Source organism: Nilaparvata lugens, chromosome 6 (genome assembly GCF_014356525.2).
Source record: "Nilaparvata lugens isolate BPH chromosome 6, ASM1435652v1, whole genome shotgun sequence".
NCBI lineage: Eukaryota > Metazoa > Arthropoda > Insecta > Hemiptera > Delphacidae > Nilaparvata > Nilaparvata lugens.
In genome coordinates this window covers 52,953,035-52,978,507 of record NC_052509.1, presented here as the reverse complement: position 1 = coordinate 52,978,507, position 25,473 = coordinate 52,953,035, and the positions used below count along the sequence as shown (strand labels likewise).

The 25,473-nt window shown below is 34.6% G+C and overlaps 1 protein-coding gene and 1 long non-coding RNA gene across 2 annotated transcripts in view; both read left to right on the top strand.

The window, feature by feature from the left end:
* Nucleotides 1–3,458: 3,458 nt before the first annotated feature.
* LOC120351970 lies at nt 3,459–4,482 on the top strand. The gene is made up of 2 exons (XR_005571678.1): nt 3,459–3,701; nt 4,193–4,482. It is a non-coding gene; the product is annotated as an uncharacterized LOC120351970 (long non-coding RNA).
* A 4,505-nt stretch (nt 4,483–8,987) lies between these two features.
* Nucleotides 8,988–25,473, top strand: part of LOC111052660 — a 34,197-nt gene continuing 17,711 nt past the window's right edge. Inside the window, exons 1-9 of the mRNA XM_039431487.1 lie at nt 8,988–9,084; nt 10,017–10,259; nt 11,426–11,628; nt 12,739–12,974; nt 14,726–14,864; nt 15,521–15,647; nt 16,866–17,040; nt 18,657–18,789; nt 19,381–19,535. Of these exons, the coding sequence (XP_039287421.1) occupies nt 10,041–10,259; nt 11,426–11,628; nt 12,739–12,974; nt 14,726–14,864; nt 15,521–15,647; nt 16,866–17,040; nt 18,657–18,789; nt 19,381–19,535 (1,387 nt within the window). The 5' untranslated portion in view covers nt 8,988–9,084; nt 10,017–10,040. The remainder of the gene's footprint in view (nt 9,085–10,016; nt 10,260–11,425; nt 11,629–12,738; nt 12,975–14,725; nt 14,865–15,520; nt 15,648–16,865; nt 17,041–18,656; nt 18,790–19,380; nt 19,536–25,473) is intronic.

Genomic DNA, 25,473 nt, shown 5'->3' with positions numbered 1-25,473 from the left:
CCATACAATAGTCAGAAGCATAATGACATATGGTGCAGAAGTATGGGTGACGAACAAGCGAAATAGGGGTAAGATTCTGGCTGTGGAAATGGAGTATTGGAGAAGGTGTTGCGGGGTCACCAGGTTGGATAGAGTAAGGAATGAAGAGATTAGGAACAGAATGAAAGTTCAATCGGATATAATGAAGTTCATTGAGGACAAGAGACTGGTATGGTATGGGCACGTGAGAAGGGCTAGTGCAAGTAAGTGGATCGGAATTGTGACGGACTGGAGCCCATTGGGTAGACGGAAGCGAGGGAGGCCAAGGCGATCTTGGCGAGACGAGGTGGACGACGCCATGGAGGCTAGAAATCTCACAGATGGGGAGTGGAATGACCGACAAACATGGAAAATCCGACTAAAAGAAGGAAGGCGGTGATTCACTGTAAAATCCTAACATATATATATATTTCTGTCACATCCATATATTTATTAGATTTGTATCCCACACAGGACTGCAGTTTGAAAGATGTGTTGGTTTCAACACGAATCTGCTCTCATAACTCCAGTCCTGTGAACAAATCTAGTAGATGTGGATGTGACAAGACAACATTAAAACTGTGTTTTCCCAATTATGGGGAAATTCCACAATATAAATTTCTTATTCAACAAATAATACAGTTTACTGTTTGAAAAATATGCTCGAATTCCATATCTTGTGTTCGATTTCTATTAATTTTCTTTTGCTCCTCAAGATATCTTTTCCCAGAGTTCTTAGGGCGAGACCACATTGGGTGTTTTTCAGTGGGCACGACAGGACAGGAAGTTCTTCGATTGACTGATTCGTTTGGAAAAACTCTTTATGTAGTCTCGTCCTTAATCCCTTCCAAACCTGCTTTCTCTTATCATGACAAATCCTTGCTTTAAAATGAAAGGGCTCTTTCCTTATATTATAATGAGTAATAATACTCGTATAGATTTTATTGTTGGAGATTCCCTTTAGTTCCACCTCGCCTGAGTATTTATTTTGAGTTCTCAATGGCCCTCACAACTCTTATATAATATCAGCTGGAACCGACAGTTTAACGTGCCTAGTCGATAACAAAGGAGTGATTTCATTTGTGTTTTTTGATCACAGCACAATTACATAGATACGGCCACCCCATCTTTCGGAGTAGACGATAAGCCGTCGGTACGGTACCGACTACCTAAAAAGTAGTCGTCATCTCTCATCATCATCCCTCGCACTCATTACCCACGCACAATCCTAAGAGCTTTTGTGGGCATCACCCTCAGTATTATTATTATTCATTACTATTTCCAGCTTCTTAAAATAGAAAAACATTGTATTATCATTATATTGTTATGTTGCAGATTATGTGAAACGCTGAGCGCTGACAATGAATTGGATGTACAGATGTTCTTCAACGGTCAGGGCCAGAGAATGGCAGGAGTAGTCCAGTACAACCAGCCAGCCAAACCAGAACCTGCCAATTTCCAGGTGAATTAAATTTAATTTGTAATTTCAATATGAAAATATCTGCAGGTGCACATTTCGAATTCAACGCTAATGTGTAATTACATGAAGATAGGTCTCATCTATGACAGTGTTACATTCCGTGTTCTAATCAACAGCTGATTCAATTCAGTTCAAACTCAGGAGGTGCAACGGCCGCAACAATTTGAAGAGGTAGTGAGAGAGAAACACATTCTTACATGCAAAGTGATGATTAATTTATTCCGTGCAATGTATTTTATCAATTGATTGGGAACATACAATCCAATGTACCTAGAATACATGATTATTCTATACATATAATTATGTGAAGAAAGAAAAGCTGCATTTTCTCAGACAATGAAAAGCTGGTGGGCGAACAAGAAAACCGCCAAGTCTAATAAAAATCGATGATCATGATTCTACTCAGCGTCTTCCACTTCGGGAGCTCTACGACTAATAATAATAATAATAATTATGGTACAATGTACCTAGAATATATAGTTATTCTATACATATAATTATGTATTCTAGGTACATTCATACAATCTATTAGACGACACTTATGAACTGCTAAAGAGAGTCTCACACAAATCATAATATTTCACTACATAAGAGATAAGAGAATGAAAGATGAAAAATATTTCTCAAGTAACAGAAAAGAGAAATGTGAGTAAATAGATTCTACATTCATAATATTGTCATAGTTTGATCAGTTATTACACATAGCTCGTTTATCATTATATTCATACATTATAAATTAAACTCATTATACTGTAATAGTCGTGTTCTCAAAAAATGAGTAGGTGTTTTATTGGAGGTATTGGATATTGTTATGAGAGAGGGAAATCATCAAGGAATTATAAAGGTAGATTTGGAAGATCGAACATAGTAGGAATTTAACCAACAGTTATAGAAGCTTTGAATTGAGCGATAATTGTTATTCACACTCCGACACTTCTCTAACAAAAGCTTATTAATAGAAGATGTTAATTCACTATGGCTCACATCAAAACCTGCTTTCCAATGAACTTTTCTGCGATGGACAGAGATAAAATATGCTACTATTGTTCGTATGAGTGTTCACACATTGGCAAGATGAAATCATTGAATGAATACTTACTTCAATAAGAACCACAAGATTATTATCTTACTTGCACCGTCAACAATTATTTCTGAACCATTGTAAGCCTAGCTAACAATAGTAATGCATTTTCTACTTGCAGGTGGTCGACATGTGCAAAATTCTAGAGGATGAGAATGAACCAGACGCCTTGCAGAGGTTCATCAACTTGAACGACGTGTTCAGGGGCCAGTACTGTGTGGCATTCAGCTTCAAGGGATACGCCGACGGTCTGCGAGACTCTGTCGCCTGGGATAGTCCCTACGGCAAGGGTGGAAGTACGTTTTCAAAGAGTTTGATTCTATAATTGACTGTTTTGAGAGAATCTCTCACCAAATTTCAATATTCGTAAAATCAAAATTTTTTTTTGAAACTGATTCACTTTACTTTCTCATATTCATCAGTTGATTGACTACAATTTGAGAACCAATACAAGTGGGGTTTGAATTGTCGGTACCAGTGCAAATCTCAATTGAATTGTATCGGGATCATTGAATCACAATATTTCAATCAACAGAAGCAATACTCTTACCTCTGAAATAAGACAGACTGAGTAGAAGTTTCATAATAGAAATTATGCGTGCGGTCATTCTTTCATACCCTCTGATGAGTTCTGAGAATCAATAAAAAACCTTGAATGACTTGAAAGGTATTCACAGTTGTAGAACACGAATGAAACTATCATCGTCCCGATGTTGATTCAAGGTTTTACTTGACCTGTACATCAAAACTAACATGACTTGTGGATTCACACAACATTACACAACGAACAACGAAGCGGCCGCTCATCCACAGCAATGCTACTAAACTTTGGAAAAAAACCCTGAGAATTTCAGCCTTTTCCTGCCATATGCAGGGCTGTAAAAAATGGAGTAACTTAATTCTGGAACGATCCTCTCATTTCTTTATACATTCCAATAAATTTACATTCATTTCTTATTCATCACAGGTTCACAGATGACAGAATATATAAAAGGATTGACGACACCAACGCGGCATATAAGGGCAGAACAGCTGATCCGAATGTATGCTACGTTCATGGATCTATTGACCCTTGGAAAGCATTAGGTATTACGGCTGACCAGGGAGCTATTATTATAGAGGGTGAGAACTTTTATCAAAATTAGTTATTTCATGAGAATTGTTCTTCAAGAAATTCAAAACGTATGACAATTTCCAATCGAGGCATTCCTTCTTAAAGTGAAGTGGAAATAGCTCACTGTAAATAACTTATTAAGAAATAACTCTTACTAAAATTTTCGAATAACTGTCAATTTACATTTATAATTTCAACTTTCTCCATACGGCTTGATCAATGATGTTTGGTACTCTATTAGCATTACTGTTGAATTACTACATCTGAGATATTACAAAAATTTTAACAAATAAAATGAAATTCCCTCATCCAATATAAGGAGGGCTGATGTCTAGGACGTCTCTCAATAACGATTACGTTCGATAGTAATCGTACGTTAAAATGATGTTCAGAAATTAGAATGTAGATATGCTACGTTATAACAATTTTTTTTATTGGAGTTGAGGTTCTCTTTTATATAATTCAATAATGTAACCATTCTTGTTTACATTTTTTTCAGGTACGTCTCATTGTGCAGACATGAATACTCCGTTTTCTACTGATCTTGACTCTCTTAAAGCTGGCAGGGATAAAATCAGCCAGTTTTTGGACAACGTTATGCAACAATGAAAGGATTATTGCAGATTCCTGACATTTCAATATAGATTTCATCACTAAGGTTCATCAAATAGGAATTATCTCAATGCCATTGAATGGATAGAGTGAAGCAATTCAATGATGAAAAGTGTATTATTTTTGTTCCACTACTTGATTCATTCTTGATTTAAATAAACCGATTAATGAATAGTACCTACTCTTCATTAAAAACTTTTATTCAATAAACTTCAATTTAATACAGGGTAATTAGATTTTTTATTCCCTGATAAATGAGCAGTAACATTGTTCATTGAATAGTTCATTGTTAAAATATTATTTTCAAGCCTGTTCAATCTTTCCTATCCTGACCCTGAAGTCTTCCTCGACCCTGTAATATTCAAATAAGCTCTTCAAATACGTGAAGATTGGAGTTGAAATTCTTGAAAAAACAAGATTCTTCAATAGTGTTATCATAGATAAAGGATAAGCATAAGCTATAAACTATAATCATAAGCTATATCTCTTGTCTCTGGTGTTATCAAGGTAATAATATAAGAGAGAATTATATTTTTATCAGAAGTTGAACCAAAGACTGAGAGTGTTAAATCGATGATTGAATGAATGCGGAATTTCATCAGAATAATACGTGATAATTTACTTTATCTACTTTCATTCACAGAAAGTGCAAAAAGATTCAGCAAAAAATATTAAAGGTATTATGCATCTCATAAGTATAGCCTTAATTGGAAATGGATGATAGGATTCAATGGAAATGGAAATAGGAAATGAATTGAATTGAATGACTGCCTTTATTTTGACCTTGGAAGTTAGGGCGTAGTCGGCCCTCTCTAATGAATGATAGGATTCAAAGGATTTACTACATTCAATGAATTTCACGGTTTATTTGATCATTTTTCACATATTCTTGTTGGTACAGCTATGATTTTACAAACGCCTTTCAAGGAATTAGGAATATGACAATATCATCCAAGATGTCATATGCTTCAAATGCTGGTGATCTTCGCTCTCTCAGAAAATATGTATAAAACGAAAAAATATTGTCTGAATGACGTAATATCAACAGCCAATGGGAGGGCGTTGGGGGCCAACTAAGCACCTGGAGTATACTTGCACGTGATTGGTCGATGTTGTATGCCATCCACCAATAGAATTCGAGAGGGGCGTTTCATGAGCATACTGCTTGTTTCGCACTGCTTGGCAGTTCTTGTTCCTATTTCGATTTTCATAATATTGCTTTTAAAGAATAATTTATTGTCAATAATTATGACTATTAGTCAAGTTTCTATTGGTTATCAAATCAAATCAAATCCATGTATTGCCAACGACAAGTATAAAACAAGTATAGGCCACGTCATAAAAATACAATCATTGTTATACATGTACTTAATATCACAATTTCATCACAATCTAAAAATTTTTCATATTAAAGCTAAAATATTCATCCAGATTGTAAAAACAGTTTCTAATTAGAAAATCTTTAATTCTTAATTTGAAATTTTCCACAGCCAAGTCTCTAATGTTTAAAGGTAATTGGTTAAAGAATCGAATTGCACACGCCCTAAAACTCACATGACTGGATTTGTACCGACAGTATTCATTTCTCAGATTCAATTTACTTCTGGTATTGTGGGAATGAATTTCAGAATGACTGAAAAGGACATAACATTAGTTTTTTACGAACAATAAACATTGAAATATGAAAATACAGGGTAAACACATAATTCTAAGCTCAATGAAAAGAGGTTTGCAATGAGTAAGGGGTGGTACTTTACATATATTTCTTATTGCCCTCTTTTGTAAAATAAACAAAGAATTAGCATCATTGTAGTTTCCCCATAATAACGTACCATAGTAAAGATGAGAGTGTACATAGCTATAGTAAACAGTAATTAGGATTTTTTGAGACACTATTTTTTTCAGTCTCTTCAGCATAAAAATACCCCTTGTGACTTTTGGGATAGTGCAATCAACATGACTCTTCCACTTCATATTACTTTGTATGTTGAAGCCTAGGAATTTGACTAAATGTGGTGAATGTCGGGTTCCATAAGACACAGATAAATCCTGTGTTTTGTCTAAATTCAAAGCAAGTTTATTAGCTCTACACCAATCTGACACAAGATTCACCTTTTCTTCTAGAACAGTTTCTCTCATTTCGCTACCAGTAATTACATTTAGACATACATCATCCGCATACATGTAACACTTTGTACTCTCATCCTCAATGTTCCCTGGCAGGTCATTCAAATATATTATGAATAACAAGGGTCCTAAGATTGAACCTTGCGGCACACCAGTTTTAACAGGCTTAAAACCAGGCATTTCTTCATTAAAAGAAACAGCTTGGAATCTATCATTCAAATATGACCCTATCAGTGCTACAGATATAGAATTTGAACCTAAATTATCCAGTTTAGTTTCAATAGCCATTATTTTGAAACTGGTATAAAATTTTGATCGATGTGGAATCTTTATTATCAGCTAATAATAGAGAGATTTAAAAATAGGCTACTTCATGATTCATTTTCACATTATTCTCTCTTTTAGATTGACATTCTTTAGATGACATTCATCATCCATTTCACTCATTTCAAAATTTTTAAGAAACATGTAATCGATTCACTTTTTGTATTATCAAGTGATACTCAACCCACATAAGATTCAGGTAAGTTCCGAACCACCAGGAAGCAATAATTATGTTCCAAGTTGAACTACTTTTATCAATTGAAGAATAATAATATTCTGAATAGTGCTTCATCAAATCGTGTCAATGGATTTCATCCCCTCATTGAGGAAGCTATTCCATGTTTCAAATGAATTATTGTAGTTTATGTGGACCTACTATTGAGTGAGATGGATAGAAATAGCAATAATATAGAGAACCTGAATGATTATCAATTTTACTGGAGTATAACATTGGCACTGTTTCAATTTAAGGTTTGATATAATCATTTATACATATTCTCCTTCATGCCTACAGTAGTAGGCGTTCAAACACCTAAAAAGGTTATACATTTTGATGAAATTACATTTTATTGAATGACTACAATATACAAAGAGCATGTGTTGGTTGTATTAATACGTACAAATATACAGAGTACAACGAGAATATGACAGAATGTAGCAAGAGTTGTATGAGTATACAACAGAGTATGACGAGCTTATGGAAACATGAACTCTGAGTTATCATGGACTCAGTAAAGACCAGTAAAGCTGATATCAGAATCTCTCCTCGAGTTCTGAAGAAAATTAAAGACAGATCTCCTTTTAGATTTTACTGGTGGATTATAGAGGTTTCCTCTTATTGTGTAGCTTTAGAAAAATAAATTTGGAAAAATGGACCTCCTACAATTACTATCATCTAAATCCTTCATTGCGTTCATTGTAAGCAATGAAGACATTAACGAATTTCAAACGGAATTTGAAAATTCCAGTGATGTTCTTGAAATGAGATTTCTCATAATGAAATTAAATTTGAATTTAATTTGAAGTTTTTTATAAAATTTGCATTTTGCTGAAGACTCCTATTGGGTAGTTTGAAATAGTTGAATTATCTGTAACTATATTTCCATTGGCAGACGTTTGAGCGGATTGACTCAGTGGTCGCTCTAAGCTATCGCTTAGATAAGTTAAGAATCATGTGCCTGCTACCTACTCCCGTTGAAAGGGTGACCGCTTTAACTAACTCCTCTAAATATGATTCATGAGTTGTAAAATCGCTTTCCGGTGGCTTGGAACCCACCTAAAACTGTAGGTCCATTCATCTCTCATTATCATCCGCCTCATTATCCACGTACCCACGTACAAGCCTAGAGCTCATGTGGGCATCACCCTCAGAAAAAAGACAGTCACATAATCTTTGTTGTCTCATTGGCTTGTTGTGATAGGTTAAATTATTTCCTTCTAAGCTCCTATTGGCTGACCTTCAGACAAGAAGAGCTTCGTTCTTCCATTGGCTAGCTCTCGATTGGCTGCTTTCTCTATTTCTCAACTTTCTTTGCCTTTACTTTCAGGGCAGTTTTCATGAACAATTCTCAAGAAGGCACTTAGTTTATTTCCGCTTTAGTTGCCCAGAAAGCATTAACTGATAACGTAGCGATGTCAGAAATAAAGTTTTTTGTTGAAATCGTACTTGGATATTGAGTTACTTGAAGATATTTTTGAAAGAAAAAACAAATTATGGAGAGCATACAAAATGCTACACAATAGTCTAGAAAACTGTATAAACGAGTCTCTCCAAACAATTTCGCTTCCCTAAAATTATGTTGTAAGCAGAACCAAAACACCAAGAACCAATGTACGAATCAGATGACAGTGCAATGGCGTGATTTCTACGGCGGTTGAATTAAGTTCTTCAATCAACTAACCCTTCACTTCACCTTTAGTTTTTCTTCAAACATTGATATGATAAATATGATAAACTGAAACATTATATATGTCTAGTTAACATTGGATTATAACTTCACAATCTCTTCAAGTGATGAAGGTCGTGGTGTAGTGTAGATTATACTCCACACAAAAGATAACTATAATATAAATAATTTTCACTCTACGTACGTTATAACTGATAAGGGATAAAAATTACAAGTTCAAGGAAAGTCTCACTTCCTTTACCTTGCATACGCAAATTAATAGATCGATTATTACTTACAATATGATAATAATGATAAAAGCATACAACTTGTTGATAATTGTTAGTTTTTTAAATTACCGTATAAAACGCCTATATAACTTTGAATCAACTTCCTTCTTACACTTCGTTTAACTGCAGGAGAGTCAACTTCTCTGGGCATTGTAAGTATAAGATATGAATATTAATAGAAAATAATATATCATAAGAAATCGTTACACATCTTTGTGAGATTAGTAATAGTGGAATAGAGAGAAGTCAGGTAGCTCCCAATAACAATAAATCAAGTAGCCTATTTCCCAGCTGAATTTCAAAATGCACTAAGAGCAGTTACTTCTAATACACTGTAGATTCCACCAGTATATTCTTCCATCAAGCACTGGTTCAAGACGAATTGAAACCTTCTTTCAATTATGCTATTTAGAATGTGAATTCAGCATACTTATTGGAGTCTCCATCCTATTCCTATAACGACTATTTATTATTCTGATCCTCCTCCCATTGTTATCTCCAGAGTATCCGAAGTCACGCACCATTGGGATTCAACATTTCTATTCAATCAACATTGACAATATATTTTAGAAAATTTGCCAAATATGGCTACCGTTCACGTCAAAACATATCAAGACGATATTAAGAAGATAGTACCTCTAGTACCTCTAGTGTAAGGGAATTACATCAGTTGTGGGTCTAATTCGCATCCTTGTTGTCTCTTAATTTTATTGTGTCCACTTTGAATTACAAGTAACTCTACACATCACTATTAATTAGGTTCAACTAAGGAGTACGTAGGGCAAATTCCGCACAGTAAAGACTAAAAAGGGATAAACATTCAACAAATATTGTGCTGGAATATATCGCTGATGAAACAAAAGTGTAGAATTCAACATAGGAAATCACTTCCATGAATTATTATCTGATACCTAATATACTCATAAGTAATACCGTAAAGGAAAGATAGTATAAGGATATTTTATCGCATAAGCTAAGGCTATCTTTTCTCAATGGTTATATTTACTATTTGGATTTCATGAGGAATTTCACTGTATCATTTGGAAGATGATCAATCTATTTTGCAATATTTTGTTCGATACAGTGACTCTCATCTGCAGTTGGAAAAATGCAGCCGCTGCTTGTAGTTTTGGCGCTGATATGCGTGGAGTCGAGCCGGGGGTTTGGAGGCATGTGGTCTGGCATGGACATGGGAATCGGGTTTTCGCGAAGAATCAAAGACCCCGAACCACATCCGAGCATACCCCAAGATGGCAGCATCAGTGATGAGTGGTACGATCAGAAGCTCGATCATTCCAGCGGATCCAACGGGACGACGTGGAAGCAGGTTGGTGAGACAAAAAAAATATTTATTTCTACACTGAGTTTCACTACAAAAAAGAATCAATTTCCGATAGAAACATGAGTTCCACTCCAAACTATCATAGCATACTGACGAACAGTACGACGTGGGAAAAAGCTAAGAAAAGCGATGGAAAAACAAAGATTTTGTGCGTTTGTTTGGTGTTATTTCAAAGCCCATCCAATAGAACATTTGCACAGCTCTAATTTTACATAAAGATTCTAAATTTACCGAGGATGGATATAGGCTTATTTTCATTGCTCTATGTTAAGTTCTTAACCTTGAATACTTTTCAAAATCTTGCTTCATCAATCAACTCTAATTTCGTAATTGGAACAAATTTATTTAATTTGTGATTTAAAGTTTACGTAACTATAAGAGCCCAGTGACTCCGTAGCTTAGTTGGTAGCAAGCGCGACTCATGATTGGGAGATTTTAGGTCCGAGACCAATCAAACTATTTTTTATGAATTTTTCAACTAGGATGATGAAGAGTATTCACGTGATTTCGACAAAATAAAAGCAATATAAATGAAACTAAGGATTCCTGCCACTGCAAATATTGACCGAAGAAATATAGCAGAAGGAAATTTGAAGAATGAAACTGACCAAAAACTGTGCTCAAACCGGGAATCGAACCCAGTACTTCTCCGTTTCCGGCGAGATTCAAATTTCATTTTTCAAATTTTCTTATGCAATTTAGTTTTTTGGTCAATATTTGCAGTAGCAGAAGTCCTTAGTTCTATTTATGAAACTTTCATTGTATATTTTAAATAATAATTATTCAGTTATAATATATCAGCAGTTGGTGATCTACAATTTTATTTTGAAAAGTGAAAGTGACATAAGCAACATTTTGATTTGGACAGTATACTATAAATTGGAAATGGGACAGTTTTGGGCATGAGCCTGTTGTGCCTTTCCTCATGTTAAGCATTTGTACACAATGTGCTGAATAAATAAAATAAATTTCTAATAAATCTCTCATCATCAATAATTGTTCAATTTCTTTGTTGTTTCCTGGGCATAAGGAGCACATTTCACAACCATCATTTTCCCCGGTGCAAAGCACGGGTTACCTGCTAGTACTTAATGAAGAAATCAGTGAACTCTGATAAGTGTAAAGTTTCACCAAATTCCACGTATTTCCAGAGGTTCTGGAGGAGAGAAACGTTCTACAATTGGGGCAAAAGCCAGAACATGACAAACATGCCAATGTTCGTGATGATTGGTGGAGAGGGGGAGGCCAGTCCATCCTGGATGCAGGGCGGCTATTGGATTGAGCCGGCTCAGAAATACAACGCTCTGATTTTCTTGTTGGAGCACAGGTTTTATGGCAAGAGTCGTCCAACTAAGTGAGTATAGCTAAATAAAAATATAAATCTCACTACCCTTTCAAATTATTTTGTCCCAACATGTTTCGAATCAAATCACTTGAAAAAACTACTATAACTTGATTGATAGATTGGCTGTACTTCATGGAAATGATAAATTGGCTTTTCTTCATGGAAATAACTTTTTTCTCGAGACGAACATCGTCATCTAGAATAGTAGAAGAGTACTCAACTCTTAAGCGCAGATTTTACTCAGCCAACCAACTGCGTATAGCCTAAGTATTGGGGCGTTTGACTGTCGAAAAATTGGCTGTTCTTCAATGAAAGTAAATTTCTATTAAAGTTAAAAAAAACACCAAATTCCTGTATTAATTAAATTCCTCCTCGATATTTTTCATGATGTTGAAGCTAGCTCAAAAAAATTATGCTCCACTTCTAATTCTGGTGTAGAATTTTCCACTCACTAAGTAAGATTGGAGTGTTTGATAGTACAATAGAAATAATATTGAACTCTGAATCAAACTCTACCATCCTTGAGACTATGGACCACATTTTTCTCAACTCAAAGAGCCATTACAGCTCCATATTCCCATGTTAGAGCTTGAATTATACAGGAAAACCCATCCAACCGCGTGAGTATTAAGTTTTAATAGTTCATTGGAAAGGCTATACTGTTATTGGAATTTAGTCTTTTCTCGAAACAATCATCAAAACGTTTACGTGGAAATATACAGTACGCTGTGCTATGAGCAAGCTATGATGCATCATTCATCAATTTGTTTTTCTCTTACAGTAGAGACTCTAAGATCTATTTTTAAGAAGAAGAAGAAGTACTAGCGAGTCAAATCTCTACTGTATTATACAATATTTCATTTGAATGTTGTTGCAATAAATTATTGAAATTGATGTTTCATAATTATATAATTCTCACCAACTATTAATTATTAAGAAGAAGAAGAAGAAGAAGAAGAAGAAGAAGAAGAAGAAGAAGAAGAAGAGAAGAAGAAGAAGAAGTACTAGCGAGACAAAGCTCTACTGGATTATACAATATTTCATTTGAATGTTGTTGCAATAAATGATTGAAATTGATGTTTCATTTATAATTCTCACCAACTATTAATTTTTGCGCAGAGATTTGTCTTTCGACAACATCCAATACCTGCACAGCCAACAGGCGCTGGCCGATCTGGCCGGTTTCATTCAGAGTATGAAGAAGGCGTATGGCATGACTAAGAAGAACAAAGTGATCTGTTTCGGTGGCTCCTATCCGGGCAATCTGGCCTCCTGGGTGCGAATCAGGTATCCGAGCATAGTCCATGCCTCAGTGGCATCCAGTGCTCCAGTCGAGGCTAAGGTCGACTTCCATGGTCAGTTTAAATCTATTTCAATTCTCATTTTGCAATAAATTTGTGTTCTTGCTGAGAATTCACTCGTGAGCTCTATATTCTATAGTGTAGATTCACGTTATGAAGTTAGTGGGAATGATAGGCCACCTATCTTTTCCCACCGCCTCCTATAGAAGATAGCTGTGACTCAAGTAATCCCGGTATAATAGGAATAATATTCACACCCGGTTGCACAAAAGAATGTTAAATTTCAATCATAATTGAATGCGTAGCCTTCTTCTCAGAAAAACATTCTCTGATTGGTTCTCGTGGAATTTATCAGGATTAAAATTTAACAGGCTTTTGTGCAGCTTGGCCTTACTGTTGATTTAATCAAATCTCAAATATAATAACATCATTACATAATATCACATTTCATTACCATTATCAAATATTACATTATATCAACCATGGAAATAACTATAATAAGAAAAAGTATAACAATTCTCCATCATGGGAGATTGTGGTTATGTAGGCGGAGTGGAACTTCCTAAGGGACTCCCCACTAACCAATCCATACGTTTACAACAATGGAAAAGTATCATTTTATGATTTTTAATAATGAAGTTTCATAATCGAGATTGAATATTCCAGTAGTTAATCATATTTCTACATAGTCTACAAGTCTACAAATTATTCGAGGAATTGGATATTTAAGGATAGCGCTATCTGCTTTGTCTAGTGACAAACAAGGATAGCAAACCAATGTTAATCAGGTTCAACCTTTATAACGTGAATCTCACAATCAATCAACCTAGTATACTTTTTGAGACTGAGATTGTTCTCAAACTCATTGTATTCCTGTATATTCTTCTCTATCCTATATTTTGATAGAGATATTCACTTCAAACTTCCAGCATTGATTCATTGGGAAGCATTGAGGTTGTTTATGAGGAATGCGGATAGTTTGAAGTAATAAATCTCAGTAAACTTCTCTCTGAGAGTGATGTCTCCATCATCCCTAGGCTTGAGCTTTGGAAGTTATATTTATTAGATTACTTAATTCCTGTAATTTTCAGCTTAGATTACAGATTATGATGTTCGAAATCAGAAGTAACTGAATTGATACTCGTGAAACTGTGAATTACAATTCATTGCATGAGAATCAATTTTTAACTCAACCTATTTTTTATACATGTTATTATTTTTCTAAATTTGGGAACAGAATAGTTTTGGGCTGCTGTGCCTGTTGTTCTTACCCGATCATATTCATATGATTTGCAATAATTGTATCCACAAATAATTAAATAGAATGAATGCTCACAGTCCCAAGTGAAACTCACTATAGGCTGCATAAACAGACTATTTTCAATTTCCATGCGAATAATGTAGTCATTTAGCATCAAGTCAATGAGAGGCATACCATTACTTTTGAGCTCAAAGTATTACTAAGTTATACATACCATAGAAAAACAATAGCGTGAGTAGATATCCCATGGTATAGGACGTTCATCTCGCAACTTTTACTGTTAACTCAACCCGATTACTGTTGATTACTGTCAATTTTTACTGTTTTGTTGGGGTGAGAGTGTATGAACGGCACAATAATGTGAGAGACTACCAGCGTCATACAGCTTCACGGGAAAGAACTACGCGAACTATCGACTTGAGTTGCGACACAAACCCAATACCATGGGGTATCTACTCACGCTATTGTTTATCTTTGGTTATACGTAATTCAAGTGATTTGCTCTATTCAGTTCCTCCTGAATCACTGATTTTTTCCTCTCCAGAGTACTTCGAAGTTGTGGACCAATCACTCACTACTATCTCTGGTGCAAAATGTTCAAACACTGTGAAAGAAGCCATCACAAGAATGCAAGTGATGTCAAAAACTCAGGAAGGATGCAACAATCTTACAAAACTTTTCTCGTGAGTATTTTCCCATTGCTCTCAAATAGGAAAATGCTGTTGGAAAATATTGGTCTAGTATTTACAGAATATATGTATGATTGTCATGGATTGTCTTACGTTTTTGAATTTCTATTTTGCTTCTGCAATGGATTTTGGTGAGCATATTATTCTTCCATAATCTTATGGTTACATCTGCCAAAGACCTCATTGTACAATCGCACATTTATATGACTATATCTGGTCAAAGTTTTGATAAAAATTCACAGCCATCAAATATTTGATAATCTTACAGTACACGCCCCGTGTAGCTTCGCCACCGTGGCATATAGGCAAGGTATGGTTCGCGGCTTTGAAGAACATCAGCTTCCGAGACTGTAGATTCTTAGTTTTGGTTCATTTTTATTAGAGAATCACAAATCTCTCAATTCGCGGCTTTGAAGAACATCAGCTTCCGAGACTGTAGATTCTTAGTTTTGGTTCATTTTTATTAAAGAATCACAAATCTCTCAATAAATATCACTTCATTTCCATATAAAGCTTATGAAATCGTGTTTCCTTCATCCACTTCTAGATATAGACGTTTTGTTTTGTCCTATATCTATCTATCATAATAAGTACTTCCTCTAGCTTTTCAAAATGAGAAAACATTGTATCATCTTCATATTACTTTGCAGATTATGCAATACGCTGAGAGCTGACAATAAATTGGATGTGCAGTGGTTCTTCAACGGTCAGGGCCAGAGAATGGCAGGAGTAGTCCAGTACAATCAGCCAGCCAAACCAAAACCTGCCAATTTTCAGGTGAATTCAAATTAATTTGTGATCTCAATAAAAAAATTCCAAGATCAACGTCAATATAGGATTTCGCCTACATGAGGATCGATCGTATTCACTAAAACGTGTCACATTCCGAGTCCAAAACAACAGCTGATTCAATTCAGAACGTTCATAGGGCCCTAACAAAGTGGAGGGAGAGTAACACATTCTTTCGCACAAAATAATATTGTAAATGAAAGTGAATCCATGGTGTACAAAAGTGCAATGTATCCTATCAATAGATTGGGAAAATACAACCAGTTTCTCTCGAACAATATTTTACTACAGTATATTAAAAGAAGAAAAATATTTGTCAAAGAATAGAAGATGAAAAATGTTAGTCGCCAATATTCTACTATAATAAAAGAAAGAAAATATTTGTCAAAGAATAGAAGATGAAAAATGTTAGTCAGATAAGAATAGATTGTACATAATATTGATCCTTCTCCCATAGTTTGATTGGTGATTGAAAGGACATTGATCGTTGATCAATAAACAGAGTGAGTCATATGTATGGGAACCTTTCAATAAATTGGATACCTTTTGACGTAAAACTGAATTTCAACCCCTCATAAGGGGGTGACTTAGGGGTTGTAACTCGAATATTTCAAATGTAAACACCCATTGTGTGGTACATCATTCTAAAGGCCTTTTTGAAACAAGAAAGATGGCATCGACAAAAATGTTTTATGATACTTGAATCCAGAATTGCCGCTGATTGAAGTTTTAGTTTTTAAAGAAATGAGGGGTTGTTACTCAAATATTTTGAACGTAAACACCCATTGTGAGATACTCATGTTAAAGGCCTTCTCAGAACTAGGAAGATGACATCAATAAAAATGTTCTATGATACATTAATTAAAACCGGCGGCTGATTGAAGTTTGAGTTTTTAAAGAATTAATTGAAAAAATTTTAATCAGCCGCCATTTTGGATAAAAGTATCATAAACTCACTATTAAGTATGTTAATTCACTTTTACTTACATCAAGCTTTCCAATAGACATATCTGCGTTGGACAGAGAGAAGTTAAGATTGTTCTTATGAGAGTGTTCACAAGCTCCGGCAGGATGCAGGTTGAATGAACTCACTGTGTGTGAACACTCCCATAACAACCGCAAGTATTCTTCCACTCACACTTGTGATAAACTCTACTGTTTACAATATGGTAATAAATAGTAATATGGTAACAATATGACTTCTAGGTGGTCGACATGTGCAAAGTTCTGGAGGACGAGAATGAACCAGACGCCTTGCAGAGGTTCATAAACTTGAACGACGTGTTCAGGGGCCAGTACTGTGTGGCTTTCAGCCACAAGGGATACGCCGACGGTCTTCGAACTTCTGTTACTTGGGATAGTCCCTATGGCAAGGGTGGAAGTGAGTTCTTATCGATCAGAGGCACTACTCACATTAGCGCGACTCAAGTCGTATGACGCCAGTCGGGGATACTCAAGTCTCTCTGACCTTACATTTTTGAGTCGCTTGTCTTACTCATTGTCACTACTCTAGTTCCATGCTATTCCATTTCTGATCCTCCCCAACAAAATCCATATCAATTGTTTCTTCGTTCATTTCCTCTTGATTCTTCCTATATCTTTCAACCACAGAAAACATAAACAAAATGCTGCAACAAAAAAGAAACAACAAGAAGGTTATGTTTCTTTTCACTCTATGCTTCACTCAGCCAGGAGGCAAAAGAGATGTTGGCAGACCATGCAAGTGGAAATAATAGAAAATTTCACAAAATCGTATGCTTAATAGAATAATTCGATTGATGTGAGTCGAAACAGGCTTCAGCCTAATCCTTGTTTGTAAGAAAAAGAAGATTCTGTGCTTCTTGCACAGAACCTTTACAACCATTGTCCTCATAATATGGTTGCATAACACTAGTAGTTCTGTGAACAGTAGACCTCACGCAGTATTCTCATCCACAAGTACCTGATTGAAACTATAGACCTTATGGAAATTCAGCAATAGACTGGCTTCTCCACGCATCTGTGTAACCACAGATTACACAGCTGATTTATGATGAATAATTCTATAGTCTGATTTTTACTCTAATATTGGCGTATGAAGGAGGCTCCTTTTTCCTTTTATATTATCCTTGAAATGCAAAATTCTCAAAAGCCTTGTATATACGTCGACGCGTAATTAAAAAAGGAACATACCTGTCAAATTTCATGAAAATCTATTACCACGTTTCGCCGTAAATGCGCAACATATGAACATTTAAACATTCAAACATTCAAACATTAAGAGAAATGCCAAACCATCGACTTGAATCTTAGACCTCACTTCGCTCGGTCAATTATGATAAACCAATATTTGTATTGACGTAATAACATCATGCTATTCAACTTCAAATGCTAACCCTACTTCATCAAAAATACCACGCAAATCAAGTCACTTGTCGACCAATACATCGAGTCGCCGAGCGACTCAGTATCTCGATACTGTCGCGAAGTTGCAGACTAGAATCAACTGGTCTGAGTGTCACCATTAGGCATTTGGAAACACATGCTGCTTCATGAAGAGAATGGAGTCGCAGTCTCTTCGCGACTTGAGTCGTGTAAGTGTGAGTAGTGCCTAATTGTTTTGTGTTAATCGCTAACTGCAGAGAGGGAATACACACAATTTCAATTTTCATGAAATTGAAATTAAATTTTTCACATTGACTTACTCTTCTTTTTGATATTCTTCAGTTGATTATCTACAATAAGTGTACCAATACAAGTTGAATTTGAATCGTGGATATTATTGAGGACTGTAGTCTGTCTCTTTGTCCTTAAGCTGATTGATTGTAAATTACTGTTTTGAGCATTGCTTGAATAGTGTCATTCTGTTTTTGCTTGTAGGCCATATTCGAGAACTTTGATGAAAAATAGTGAGATTTTGAATAAATGGATTATTGGCTTTATAATATCATTCTGCACAAGTAAAACATATTTTGACATACACTCAATTCATTTCATACTTTATTTTTGATTTTTCAGCTAAGCAATGGGTATGGCAAACTTGCAATGAGTTCGGATACTACCAGACCAGCAACGAGAAAAATGCTCTACTCAGCTCAACAGTTCCGGCCGGAGCTTACACTGAAGCATGCAGACAAGGATTCACAACTTGGTAACAACAATAGATTGATCCCTCTCAACTTATACTGTAGAAGAGCTATACTGTTTGGGAACTATTCACAAAAATATTTTGGGCAGTTCACTTCACTTATACTGTATAGTTATAAGCTCTTACTGTATTTACAAAATATTATTGGCAGTTCTGAATTTTTGTGTAAGTTGTCAGAGAGGACTTTCAATTCTCAACTTTGACTTATTAAGAACTCACATACTTACAATGATGAATGATGTTTTATGATAACTTCCGTTGAAAAACGGATGACACTACGTATTTTTCATCTGGCGGTAGAAGTGAGTGGTAACTCCAAATTGGATTGATCCCAACTGATGAATGTATCACGGCAGCCGCATAAAAAGTTTACGGCACTGCTATTAAACCTAGACACAGGGAAGAAGTAAGAAATTCTTAAGGAAAAAGTAAGTAATTCCTTCTACTTTGTGACCTAGAAGAAAGTTTCATGAGAATTCCAGCGTTCTCCTGCCATGTGCAGGGCTATGAAAAATAGTGCAACTGAAATCTGGGACGAACCTTGTATTTTTGCACATTCCATTTAATATTTATTTCATTTCTTATACACCACAGGTTCACAGATGACAGAATATATAAAAGGATTGACGACACCAACACGGTATATAAGGGCAGAACAGCTGATCCGAATGTATGCTATGTTCATGGATCGATTGACCCTTGGAAAGCATTAGGTATTACGGCTAACCAGGGAGCTATTATTATAGAAGGTTGGTGTACTGTCATCAAAAACAATAATTTTGTGGGATTTTTCCTGTCTATTTCCATATACAATGGAGAGTTTCTAGTTTCTAGTAAGTTAAGATTACCATGAGGTTGAAAGGTTGATATTATCTACACAATTCGATTTACTCTATGCTATCTGGATGTATTTTAAAGATATTCAATACGTATGAAAATTTCCAGTTGAATTATTTCAAAATTTCTCCTCCGAATTGAAATAGCCAACTGTAACTTTTTCAGGAATACATTTTCTTTATAGTCCAGGCAATGAATGCTCAAAAAAGGGTATAGGGGGAAAAGTTGGGAAGACAATTTTTGACCCTGCAATTCTGTTTAGGGTAGTTAGGAGGTAAACATATCAAAAGTCACACCCCTACCCCATGTGCCAAGGGGGTGTGGGTGATTTAAAGGTACCACTTTTTGGTTTCTCGCATAAAACTTAAAAACTATGTAGGTATCCTAAGGACTTGACTGTCATTTAACAAATTAAAGCTTACATAATTTGTTACAATATTTATCCTATAACTTTTTCTATATCTCCACTAGTTTTCGAGATATCCGCTCTTGAAGGTGTGACATTTTTGGAAAAAACACGTTTGCCACAAATTTTTTTCGATTCTTGCTCTTATAACTTTTTAAAAATCGACGGGAAAAATCCATGCTGATTATGAGCTTATAAGGCATTAAATTCTCTTCAATTTGATGTATAACTTCACGCTTTTACAAATTTCCCTACACCTTTTGTAGCATCTTTAGTGTTGAGTCTGAAATCTCAATTTTCGCTACAATAGACCAATTGACAAAGGAATTTGGAGGGAATCTTTTGAACAAAATTTTTGACTTTGCAGCTTTGTTAAGACTAGTTAGGAGGAGAACATATCAAAAGTCCCCTTTCCTAACTAATGTGCTAAGGGGATGAGGGTGGTTTAAAAGTTGCATTTTTCAGCGTTTTGCTTCCACGCTCATATCTAGAGAACATTAATTTGCCCTATAAGAACAAAAATAGAAAAAAATTGTGGCAAACGTGTTTTTTTCCAAAAATGTCACACCTTCAAGACCGGATATCTCGGAAACTAGTGGAGATATAGAAAAAGTTGTGGAATAAATATTGTGGCAAATTATGTAAGCTTTAATTTGTTATATGACAGTCAAGTCCTTAGGATACATAGTTTTCAAGTTTTATGCGAGAAACCAAAAAATGGTACCTTTAAACCACCCCATCCCCTTATCACAGGGGGTAGGGTTGGGGACTTTTGATATGTTTACCTCTCAACTACCCTAAACAGAACTGCGGGGTCAAAAATTGTCTTCCCAACTTTTCCCTCTATAGTCGTTCCTTGACTGGACTATTAATAAACGTGATATATTGTTTCGATCAATGATTTTTGATAGTAGTTAGAAGTAGATTACTAGATCCAAGGTATTGCAACAAATTCTCCAAATAGAATGGAACTTGCTCATCAGATGAGAAGAGCTGTGATGATTCACTATGGAGATTCTCTCAGAAAAAATAATGGTTTTTATTTCCTGTTCCACTTCCGCTAAGGAAATTCTATTATTTTTAATATTGTAATAATAAAATTATTTGAAGTGACACAAATTAATGAATGGAAATCTTAAAATAATATTGCAATTTTATGATTTGAATATGCATCTCAATGAACCAAAAGAGTTACTAGTATGTCAGCATATATTCTTGATGGAACAGTTACGTTTAACATACGGTATTTATGGTGGACGTATTTTTGGACGATACTCAAGAACGGTCTTCAAGTACGCTCTTGTTGCCTTGTATCAATCACAGATTGACTTCAGCAGCTAAACCTTATGAAGTCTTAAGAGCGATTACATTCGATACGTACATGATTACGTTCAGAAATTAGAAAAAATGAATAGGCTACGTTATAACAAAGTCTTTGTTTCATCAGTGTTGGGTTTTTTTATATAATTTAATAAAGTAAACGAAATTGTTTAATTCTTTTTTCCAGGTACATCTCACTGTGCAGACATGAATACCCCATTTTCTAGCGATCTCCCCTCTCTCAAAGCTGGCAGGAGGAAAATCAGCCAGTTTCTAGACAGAATGATGCAACAATGAAAATATATTGCAAATTCCTGACGTTTCAATATTGATTCTATTACGAGAAATCATCACATAGGAATTATCTGAATAGCATTAATAAACAGAGTTTAGAAATGTAATTATGAAAAGTGTATTATTTCCACCCCATTACTTGATCATAAAATAATAAATACCACTTCATAACAATGAATTTGATAATGAGTAGAAATGAACAGTACTCGCATGATTATTACAAATGGATGGGATATTATTTTAAAGCCTGTTTAATCTTTTCCTCGACCCTGTGATTCTAATATAAGCTCTACAAATACGTAAAGTTTGAAGTTCAAGGAAAAAAGAGGTAAATGTAGAAAAGATGTAGGTCAAGATAAGACAGTAAAAGAGAATAATATTTTTATACGAAGTCCAAAATTGCAATAAGGACTAAGAGTATAAGGAAGCTATGATTGAATGCATCGGGGATTTAATTAAAAGTGATAATTCACTTTACCTACTCTTATTCACAAAAATTGTGAAAATTTTCAAAGTACTCGCGTTCCATTAGCTTTGATTGAAAATAGAAGAAACGTTCAATAGTCTTCACAGTTATTGCCACATACAGTTTCCTACATCTTCTTGTTGATGAAGTTACAAAATTCATCATTCATTGAAGTTATAATACGGCTTACCTTTTCAAGAATTGAGGATATGACAATACCATCAAACGTATCTTATGCTGGTGATCTTCCTCTCTATAAGTATGAAGCAACAAAACAGTGTCTGAATGACGTAATGACGTAATGGGGGTCTACAAAGCATCTGAAGTATTCTCGCACGTAATTGGTCGATGTTGTTTGTCATCCACCAATAGAATTCGAGGGGGGTGTTACGTGAGCAGACTGATTGTTTCGTTCTGGTTAAGCTGTTTTTGTTCCTAATTCAATTCAAATTTAGTTGCTCATCCAGAAGAATCAATCCGAAATTTATTGTCAATAATTATGACTATTGGTCAAGTTTCTGTTAGTCAAAATTTATGACTATTATAATTTTGCAATTGATTTAAAATTTTGGTTGAAGTGAAATTTTGATTCTCTGCTAATAAAATCAAGAGATTTGAAAATACTTCATGATTCATTTGCATATCATTTTTTTTGTAGTATATAGTACAGTAGTTTATTTATTTTATTTAATAGATCCCTCACTTTTACTTTTTGGGACAAACATTCAATCGAACCACTTGGTATCATCAAGAGATAACAAACCGACAAGGTGAGTTCAGGTGAGTACCGAACTATCAGGAAGCAATTATGTGCAAAGTTGGACTACTTTTCATGAATTGAAGAATAATTTAAAATCCGAATTGTGCCACCTTGAATCTTAAAAATGATCTTAATTCCCCTCATCAGGAAGCTATTCCATTTTCAAGTTAATGAACATGGGAGATGAAATGCGAATGAAAACACAAATAGATGAAGGAGAAGGAATCAATCAATGAATAAATGGAAAGGTAATAATTTGAGAGGAGGTACAGGTAAAGTAATATAGGTCATAATTTTATGAAAATGAGAATATTTGTAGGAAAAAATAGACAACTACTGTTCTCCTTCTTTGAGTTTCATTTGTTAGGTATGCTTCTATATGGCGGGTTTATTGTGATGGATTAATAACTCGTGACGTGATTGATTTATCATCAAAACAGTTTTACAGAAGTTTTATATGCTCAAAATACATGTAACTCTTTTATGAAAGCAAGGCAGAGATTCTTTAAGTGGAGGTTCACATTTTTCTTTATTTTTGAATCTATAAAGATTTCTGTCGTAGTAAGAGAATCTTAATAGTAGAAGTTTATTGTAGTAGGCAGCTTAGAAGTACCTACAAGGGAAAAATAATACAAGTTTAACGGTATATTTACTTCATGGTTATTGATGCTTGTAAAAGCTAATTACTGAATATTTTAAGATACAATTTCAGAGTGTAGAAATTACCTTTATAACCATGCTATCATTATATCGGATTATTAACGAGAAGTTTTGATGCACAATGCTTTATGAGATCAGTCTTCAGAATCAAGATTATGTTCAGAACGTATTCTGGGATTGGTCGAAATCCTTGTTTCAAGCACCTGATTGGCTGGAATACACTTGATGATGAATCACTATGGTGAGGTCCACGTTATAATGGCAGTGGATAAAGATAAAAGAATAGCGATGCCGATTCTCTGTATTAATTAATTATATTTCTACACCGTCTAAAATATAATTGGCATCGTTGTGAACCTAGAAAAGGATATTACCACCGGCTTTGTCAAATGATAGACAAGGATAGTAAAACCAAAGTTGATCAAATACTGTCATTATAACGTGGACCTCACTATAGGAATAAAACAATACAGTCCAAAGAATGGCAAATATTCGATGTTTTGTTAGACTGGTTTGTAGTATAATGTTTATCAAATTTTCAAATAGTATCTGATATCATCAGGGAGGCCGCTCGATTGATTGATTGAGTACTTTATTTATGTAGATTACAATGTATACTGGCTTATACACTTATATACAATAGCTTACAATACAGCAAAATTATGGATGAATTTACATAATATAGACTAAGAAAATAATTATTGAACTGTATATGATATGAAAAAAGCAATTTGTAATATAATAACTATAGATGATAATTATATTGTTATGCACCTACATAAATTGGCGGAGCTTTGGACATATCAATGTCCATTCTTCGGAAAGAATATTAAAAATATCCTCCCCACTAACTCTCTACCAAAACGTTAATTTCGTTATTTAAACTAAGGATTTATTTATTAATGGAAATATTGTAAAAGTTTTAATCAATATGAATATTAAAGAGAAAAAAACAGAAAATTGATAAAGTAAAATAATTATATAGGTAGATAAGATCAAATAATTGATTAATAAAATGAAGTAGGCTGAAAGTAGATCAGGGTTATCAACTTTCAGTAATATACAGCAGTATGCAGTGAATGATTGAAATGAAATGAGTTTATATAATATATATACAATTCATTCTATAACAGGTTTAAAGGTTTATATTGGTGGAATGGGTGAGGGATGGTTGTCATGTGATCGTTCTAGGGCCGGACAGTTTCAGTCATTTGTTCCAAAAGATGTTTTTTAAAGTCAGGATGGAGCCTCGACAGAGGCAAAGAGATGAAAATTGGGGAGTAAATGAGAATGTAATTAGATTTTCTTGAAAATGTACAACTCCTACTCATTAGCATGTCCAAATATAATTATTTGACATCTTCAAAGCTTACTGCTTATGAAATATCTTGTTATAGGAACCAAACATCAAGCTATAGGGCAAAATCACACGAAGTGTTTTTTCAGGCGTTTTTAGATGAGTCGGTAGAGCAGGAAACTCTCCGATTGGCTGATTATCAGCTGATTTCCGAACATCATCCCCAATCAAGCCAATCGGGGAGCGTACTGCCCTACCGACACGTCTGAAAAAATGCTTCGTGTGGCTTGGCCCTGACAATTTACAATTTTATCAACTCAATTAATGTGCAATTCCAACTTGATGATGTAATAACGATATTGATTGATAAGAACTATTATTTAGCGTGTGATTTATCAAACATCATTTTCAAAAATCAGTAATTCAATTATTTCAGATAAATCGAATGTTATGTAATGTTAACTTGAGAAAACATTGTCGGCACATTACCGTATTAGTATTTTAAGTTGTGTGATAAATTAACTTGATTTACGTAGATGGAGTTGTAATATAATGTACTATCATACATGAACAGATCACTAATTGTCTCTTATCACTGAATTATAACAATAGAATGACATGTAAAAGTACAAACAGGTCTATGTTTG